The following is an 8,357-nucleotide window of genomic DNA, read 5'->3' on the forward strand; positions in this document are numbered from 1 at the left end:
CTTAAAGGAAGAAAGATGCGCTATTAAATGTCTAATTTGATGAAAAACACACTTAAAAGGTCAATCGAGGGGAAATAAAATTATTATTAGAAGAAATCGAAAACATTCAGACACTAAGGAGTAGTTCTCTTCGTGTTTGAGTTTTGAATTCATTTTGAATTTTGTGTTTTGAGTGTGTTTTGAAATTGTTGAAAACATGTTCTTTTCGTCATTTTGAAAAAATATTTTTTAAAACATGAAAATTAAAAACGTGTTCTTTTCGGGAAATCAAAATGGTCATTTTCTCTTCTCCAGCCACCATGAGTTGTCGTCTTCAACCTCATAAACCGACCACCACCCAACTTCCGGCCACCGTCGCCACTGAATTTTTGCACCAACACCATCTCCTCATCAATCCCCACCAACCCTACACAAACAACAACCCCAAATGACAGCAAAATCAAGTCAAGTATCGTCCAAAAACAGCCACTCACGCATGATTTTCTACCAAATTCGATCAACCCAGTTGCTGCCCATGTTAATCACACCCCACAACTCGATTAAGCTCAGCAAGGAGCGTCCATACATGGTATTATAACAACAAACAACACAGAAATTCGAAATCTACAGCAGAAATTCAACACAACGAACTCGCGGCCGACAACGGATTTTCCGACGACATTGGTAATAACCCATGGGTTTGTTGGGTGCGCCATGATGAGGAGGTGCTAGGGGTGGTGGTCCGTGATGCGTTGCCGGAGCTGAAAATCGCAGTTGCAGGGGTCCAACCACTTCCAAGAGAGAGAGACGGGCAGAGACTGGATTTTTTCAAAAATGGGAGCGTTTTTCGTGTTTTCAAAATTTTCAAATTTTACACTGAAAACATCCAAAACGATAAAATCATCATTTTGTGTTTTTAGTACATTTTTTTTTTTTTTTGAAAAACTCGTTTTCAAAAACGGGAAAGAGAACGCATTTTCACGTTTTGAAAAACTGAAAATAGAAAACGGTCCGAAATAACAAAGAGAACGCTACCTAATTCTTCATTTTGACTCGAGTTCAGCTAGCAGTCAAAAAATCCATTTCTAAATAATATGATCATGACAGTTGAGAGCATCAATGGATGCTAGATAGATTTTCCTAATATTCCTATAAGTGAAAAAACGTTTAAGAAAGATACCCACAAAATATTTATAGTAACAGAAGTTGTTCACTAGACTTTCTGTGACTTCTCATGCCATGTATCTGCTATAATATAAACTGAAAACAATAGAAATGCCAAGAATGCACTGCAAAATCACAGGGTACTAATTATGTAACTATTAAACGCCATCGTATTAGTATAGTGCTTTATATTCACATTTCAACTAAATAATGATTGCATTCTCAAGAACTTTGCTAAAACTATACATAAGCTCGGATTTTGATTTCGAGGCTAATTACTGAAATGAATTCATGAAAAAAGTTGCACGATCCATATTATTCAGCACTTAAGTTACGGAATTCAAATAACGAATCCTTGGTTTGAATCAAAGCCAAGTTATTACATCTCATGTTATCAAATTACAGGCAACTAACTATAATACTTACTCATATTTTGCCAGCAAAACTGCTCGGTGATAAGCTACCGTGACATTAAATTTTGGAAAATAAGCTCCGCTCCAGGCCCCCTTTCTCTTCCACTTCTTGGCACCAGCATCAGCTACTCTAAGTACACACAAAAAAGACACCAAAAAATTCTCATTCAAAGAGTCCCCCACAAACCCAATATTCCCGTTCCTCATCAAACCCAAGAATCTAACCGGGTCGACCCGGTTCAAATCACACTGTTCTGGAACCCATTTCCAAGAATTGATCCGACTCATGTTTTTTCTCTGGTTCTTAATGCAATTCCAAGAGTTTCTATGAAATGGGCAGGTCGAATTGTACATGGTTTTGTGATTGGGGTCAAAAACCCAATGCCATTTCAAGAGATTGCATTTTGGTGGGGGCTAAAATCTGATTCTTGGAGTTGGAAGAATGTGATCTTGGGGCGGTATAGAGAGTAAGGAGCATAGAATAAAGGAAAATCAGAAGACAAGAAGGTAGGATTAAAAATGAAATAAGTGTTGGGGTTAGCTTTGATGCCATTAGCATTCATTCATATCGCGGATCATATTACTCAATATGAATTGCCATTAGCATTCATGTATAATCTTGGGAGTGTTTGAGCAAGTTATACTTTTGGGATCATTTGAGGAGGAAATAAGCGAAAATGGACTTTGGACTTTATCAAATTTTAATATTGGCCTTTGACCCATTAAATAAATTAAAAAAAAAAGAAATTAAGTTTAAAAAAAACTTTACACTAAAAGGGCGAATTTACCGTTCAAATTGTGACTGTTTGAACATTAATTTTCTAATCGATCGATCAAAAAAGAAAATTGACGCATAGTCGCCTGAAAATTGTCTAATCAACCACCGGCCAACTACACCACCGTCATAGTGAGTTAAATCGACGACCACGCATCTACACCGGAAAGAATACCGATTAGTTTTCTCGCACAGTCATGTTCCAGCTGAAAATTTATTGAATAATATTAGATTTAATTAGATGAATATTCGGTTTAATTAGATCATGAGCATGAGTAGTGTTAGATTGTGGGCATGCTGAAATGAAAAATGTGATATTTTTTGTAATTTTTGGACCAATGGTGTCGGCAATTGCGATTTTCGGCCAGAATCGCAAAAGACGGTGCTGACCGACTGTCCGACTGTTAACAGCCGGTCCAGACTATTAACAGTCATGGGCCGACTGTTAACCGTCGGCCCACAACTGGAAATTTTTTTTTAAAATATATTTAATTTTTATTTGTTTTTTTATAATTTTTGTAATTAATTTAATTTTTTATTTGATTAGTAATTATGTTATTTATTTATTTAATTTTTCTAATTGTCTTTTATTTATATAATTTAATAATTGAATATTATCTTTAATTAACAATTTTGTATTGTTCCTTTTTTTTATGAAATAATCTTTAATTTTTTTCAAATTTATTTAAATAATATAAATATTCTTTACATTTTTTAAAAATGTATTTAATTTGAAATTTTTTGTTTGTAAATATATTTTTCAAATGATTACAAGATTAATTTTCTTTATAATTAATTTATTTTAATTTGATTAAATAATAATTATGTTATTTATTTATTTAATTTTTATAATTTCTTTTTTTATATATAATTTAATAATTGAATAGATAATGTTGTCCAAAATTAACAATTCTTTTTTTCCTTTTATTGTTCTTTTACCTTTGATTTTGTTTCGAATTTATTTAAATAATATTTATATTCTTTAATTTTTTTGAAAATGTATTTAATTTGATTTTTTTAAAATATATTTTTCAAATATAATATTTGTGATTAATTTTCTTTATAACTAATTTATTTTAATGCGTATTGTATGATAGTTAGAATTCGGTTCCCTTGATTTTGTGAGATTATGCTTTCTTTTGTTATCTGTTGTTCAATGCTCTAATATTTAAATTTTTGTAGGAAGGAGTATCATTTAGATGGGGAGTTGAGATGGATGGCGGGGAAGACTACTTGGAACAGTAGTTTTGAGAGTTTTACTGCTGTGTTGGAGCTGCTCGATGATCAGCACAGATATATGCTACGACAGTCCTTCTTATGGCCACTGTACTAGTTGCGAGAAGTGCAGTACTCAGGACAGATCATCGATGTACTTCTATGTCGGCTTCTGAGGCCAGTCGACGGCGATTCTCCCCAGTTCGACCTCGAGGGCAAGGTCATCAGTTTCTCGACGTTTGAGGTTACATTGATCACTGAACTGAGAATTACGGGCGACGATACAACCATTGAGAGAAGCAATAGGCTGTACGAGACGTACTTCCAGGGACATGGGTCGGTGCTTCTACCCGACTTGATGGCCACGATCAGGGGGTGCGACCAGATACTAGATAGATTGAAGCTTGGGCTGGTCTACATCCTCGAGAGTGTGATGAGGTGTCATCACAAGAAGACTTCCATCGACATTTTTCATTTGCAAGTTGTTGACGACATCGATGCGATGAACAACTATCCATGGGGCCGGAGATGCTACGAAGACACTGTACATGTCTTCACCTGAGCACACTCGAGGCTCAGGGGGTCGATGCGTAAATACGATACATATGGATTGCCCTTAGCGGTGCAGGTAAATGTTTAATATAATGAAAGTTAAAGTTTTAGTATATTACATTTGTACATAATAAGTGTATGTGTTACAGATTTGGGTGTATGAGACAGTCCTTGTACTGGGGGCCCACTTTGCGCAGCGAGGGGAGACACGCTGCCCTTGGATGCATCTTTGGAGATCATCGCGAGTGGAGGGATGTCCCACTGGGAAGCAGTTATCGGCCTTCCTCGACGATCCTCAGGTAAGTATTATGCATTTGTAATTTATATTATACGTAGTTTAAAATTTTGTTTACATGATCGTTAAGTAGTTGAAATGTCAATATGTCAGCTTGAAGTCATACCTGAGTTGACGCCGTCGATGGAAGAGGAGGCTCGGGGTCTTATGCGGGATTTAAGCGTTCCGTACACCCCAGACGAGGAGATGTCTGATCCGAGCTTGGACTGAGATTGGTTATGTGAATGAAATATAATTTATTGAATATCGTTGACGTATAAATTTATTGAATAATTTGTAATGTTATTTATGTAGGAGAGCGGTTCAGCTGATCCACGATCACCTCCGCCGAGTGTATCGTCGCCCCGATACCTAGTCTTCAAATTACCTTGTATATGGCACATGCAATACCCGTGATATGCCTCGAAAAAAACTTCAGCGATACCGATCATTATAGACTGTCCCCGATCGGTTACAAAGGCAAGGTCTTCGACTTCCTCGATCACTTCCTTCAATTTAGAAAAGAACCAACGCATGGATAGATCATTCTCGCTGTCGACTATGCTGATTGCAATAGGGTAAATTTGGATGTTGGCGTCTTGACATGTAGTAATAATTAATTTGCCTTGATATTTAGCTTTCAGAGTTGTACCATCAACTAGAATTACGGGTCGCATTGCATTTCGAAAACCCCGAATACATTGTCCGAGAGCCATGAAGAAATACTTAAAACAATTATCGCCCCCCGTCTCAATAAAAAATGACGTGCCAGGATTAGTTGTCCCCATGTTATGGCAATACCTAGCCAATTTAGCATAGCTCTCTTCAGCCGATCCCATTAAATCCTCCAACGGGCACATTCTTTGGCCTTTCAGGCTTTCTGGTAGATCATGACCACTCCATACTCTCGACGGATGTCATTAATGATATCCGAAGGTCTGTAGATCGTCCATGGATCCTGATACTTGTGCATTATCTGTCGACCAATAAACCATGCTCGAGCTTGCCTGTGATCGTTTCAAAGAATTCCCACTTCGCAAGTATGTTCCCGTGAATACTTGCGAATTACGAAGCACTCATTATGTCCATCTTATTTTCTCTCAAGCGCCAATTGCAACTGTCTTCGACGCAGGCAACTGTCAACAATAATTTGTTTGATTTCTTTACCTTGATCTCAAAGTTATATTTTAATGCCAGCCGGTGCACAGCTTCGTGCAAATCTTTCTTGGTTTCAAACAGTTACTCGACCTGCAAGTCCTCATCATCGGGAGCCACACGGGAAGAATTGGAGGACGGTCCACTTGTTCCAACCTGTGAGCTCCCACTCGGCTCGTGTCTCTGTTGGGATAAAGTAATCAAATTCTCATTTGTAAACTCGTTTATATTCTCATTGTCTTCAACTGTCGATGAAATTCTGCGCGTAACAGTGGCATCACGATCAGAAGCAACTGTCTCAGGAATAACCACATCATCCGCAGGAACTATCTTCACTGTCTTCCAAAAACCTCGATCATTGTTATCTGCCCTATCTGAATCTTCGCGTTCACCTTCGATAACATCCTTCGTAATTAAAGTCACACCAAGAACAGTCAGAATCAGATGCATTTTATTCAATTCTAATAGATAATTCAATTCAGCATCATTAGTAACGAATACCGATGACATCGGAATGGATGAATTCCTATAACCGTTGAATAGATATCTCAATTGCATATCGTATTGAGATTGATCGACATTCAGTTTATTTTGCAAATCGTGGTACATTTCTAAGTATGGTGTACTCTCTGTTATGGGAATTACAATACAATCACGAATGTCACTCGTCCATCTCCATTCCTACCGATTATTTTCATTCAATTCGAAATCATCGAAATAACAGACGGGGACTATCATATCTGCATGAGGAAATGGATTTAATCAACTTCATTTATTAATTATAAGAAAAAAATCAGTGCCAACAAAAATCAGTGCAGAGTCGGTGTTAATTGGCAGTTAAACAGCCGACTATTGGCTGTTTAATAGCCAAACAGTCGGACTGTTTGGCTGTTAACGGCCAAAACAACCGACTATTTGACTGTTTTTGCGCAGGAAAATACGGTTCTAAAGAAAAATATTATCATCTGTTCATTTTTTTGATAGGTAAGATCTGTTAAAAAAATGCGTAAATGAAATTAAACGTGCGTAAATGTACTTACTTACCGATTTGAAGTAATTGATATGAAAAAAATTTTCGACTTCAACGTTTCAAAGTTTTTCTAGATTTTGAGGTTCAAGCAGATGAAAAGATGAGAGTTTTTTCTGTGTTGGAAGCTCGTTTTGAAGTTTTTATAAGTGAAGAAGTGTTTGGTTTTCAATTATTAACTAAAGAGTAGTATAGTCCTTTCAATAATATATTGTTTTGTAATTGTATAAAACATTTAAGGGCATCTTTGTCTTTTACCATACAAGAGGCCAATGTCATAATATTCATGATTTTGAAAGTCAAAGTGGAATTTAGGTCCTTTGACTGGATCAAACTTAAAAGTACCCCATCATTTGAAGGGTTGATCTTCTAATCAGAGAGTTGGGAATTGGATTCGCGTGGATTCACTGGACCGGTTCACACCGTATATAATTAATTTTTAAGTGGGTATTAAACCAGATGTCAAACTTTTGGTTTTTCATCTACGAAAGTCTCACCTTTTTAAAGTCTTTGCAAGATTGTCAATTTTTGAAATTTTACCCTTCTAGATAATTCAAATTCTCTTCATATCCTTCATTAAGTATAAATTTGACTAGATGAAAAAATAGTGTAAAAAATTTTAAAACATCAAATCTCTCATCTCACTACTCAATTGTTAACAAATTATCTTCTAGTTAATGAAAAAATTAATGGAGATTTTCATTTTCCTCTCCCAACCAACTCTAGCTCGCCCCTTTTCTAGCTTCTCGCCTCTCTGCTCCATCCGAACCGGTGACGACGATGGCCACTCCTCTAGGTAGTTAGGCTGCTTCTCTTCTCCTTCTCCTTCTCTTTCCTTTACTCTTCACTTTTTCACAAATCAAAACGTGCCGGCCCTTTTTTTCAACCATAACCGCGCTGTCGCTATGCCACGTTTGGCACATTCTTTGGCCTTTCAGGCTTTCTGGTAGATCATGACCACTCCATACTCTCGACGGATGTCATTAATGATATCCGAAGGTCTGTAGATCGTCCATGGATCCTGATACTTGTGCATTATCTGTCGACCAATAAACCATGCTCGAGCTTGCCTGTGATCGTTTCGAAGAATTCCCACTTCGCAAGTATGTTCCCGTGAATACTTGCGAATTACGAAGCACTCATTATGTCTATCTTATTTTCTCTCAAGCGCCAATTGCAACTGTCTTCGACGCAGGCAACTGTCAACAATAATTTGTTTGATTTCTTTACCTTGATCTCAAAGTTATATTTTAATGCCAGCCGGTGCACAGCTTCGTGCAAATCTTTCTTGGTTTCAAACAGTTACTCGACCTGCAAGTCCTCATCATCGGGAGCCACACGGGAAGAATTGGAGGACGGTCCACTTGTTCCAACCTGTGAGCTCCCACCCGACTCGTGTCTATGTCGGGATAAAGCAATCAAATTCTCATTTGTAAACTAGTTTATATTCTCATTGTCTTCAACTGTCGATGAAGTTCTGCGCGTAACAGTGGCATCACGATCAGAAGCAACTGTCTCAAGAATAACCACATCATCCGCAGGAACTATCTTCACTGTCTTCCAAAAACCTCGATCATTGTTATCTGCCCTATCTGAATCTTCGCGTTCACCTTCGATAACATCCTTCGTAATTAAAGTCACACCAAGAACAGTCGGAGTCCGATGCATTTTATTCAATTCTAATAGATAATTCAATTCAGCATCATTAGTAACGAATACCGGTGGCATCGGAATGGATGAATCCCCATAACCGTTGAATAGATATCTCAATTGCATATCGTATTGAGATTGATCGACATTCAG

The 8,357-nt window shown here is 37.2% G+C and overlaps 2 protein-coding genes across 2 annotated transcripts in view; one reads left to right on the forward strand and one right to left on the reverse strand.

Moving 5' to 3' along the window:
* Nucleotides 1-140, forward strand: part of LOC111394237 (agamous-like MADS-box protein AGL61) — an 842-nt gene extending 702 nt beyond the window's left edge. The window contains exon 2 of the mRNA XM_023019995.1: nucleotides 60-140. Coding sequence (XP_022875763.1) covers nucleotides 60-140 — 81 coding nt within the window. The remainder of the gene's footprint in view (nucleotides 1-59) is intronic.
* Nucleotides 141-290: 150 nt separating this feature from the next.
* Nucleotides 291-2,212, reverse strand: LOC111394958 (protein trichome birefringence-like 12). Its single transcript, XM_023020996.1, has 2 exons — nucleotides 1,570-2,212; nucleotides 291-406 (listed from the first exon to the last, which is right to left on the reverse strand). Exons 1-2 carry the CDS (start codon nucleotides 1,908-1,910, stop codon nucleotides 391-393), a joined length of 357 nt encoding a protein of 118 aa, XP_022876764.1. The 5' UTR covers nucleotides 1,911-2,212; the 3' UTR covers nucleotides 291-390.
* Between the last annotated feature and the right edge of the window lie 6,145 nt (nucleotides 2,213-8,357).

The sequence above is a fragment of the Olea europaea genome, chromosome 5, assembly GCF_002742605.1.
Source record: "Olea europaea var. sylvestris chromosome 5, O_europaea_v1, whole genome shotgun sequence".
NCBI lineage: Eukaryota > Viridiplantae > Streptophyta > Magnoliopsida > Lamiales > Oleaceae > Olea > Olea europaea.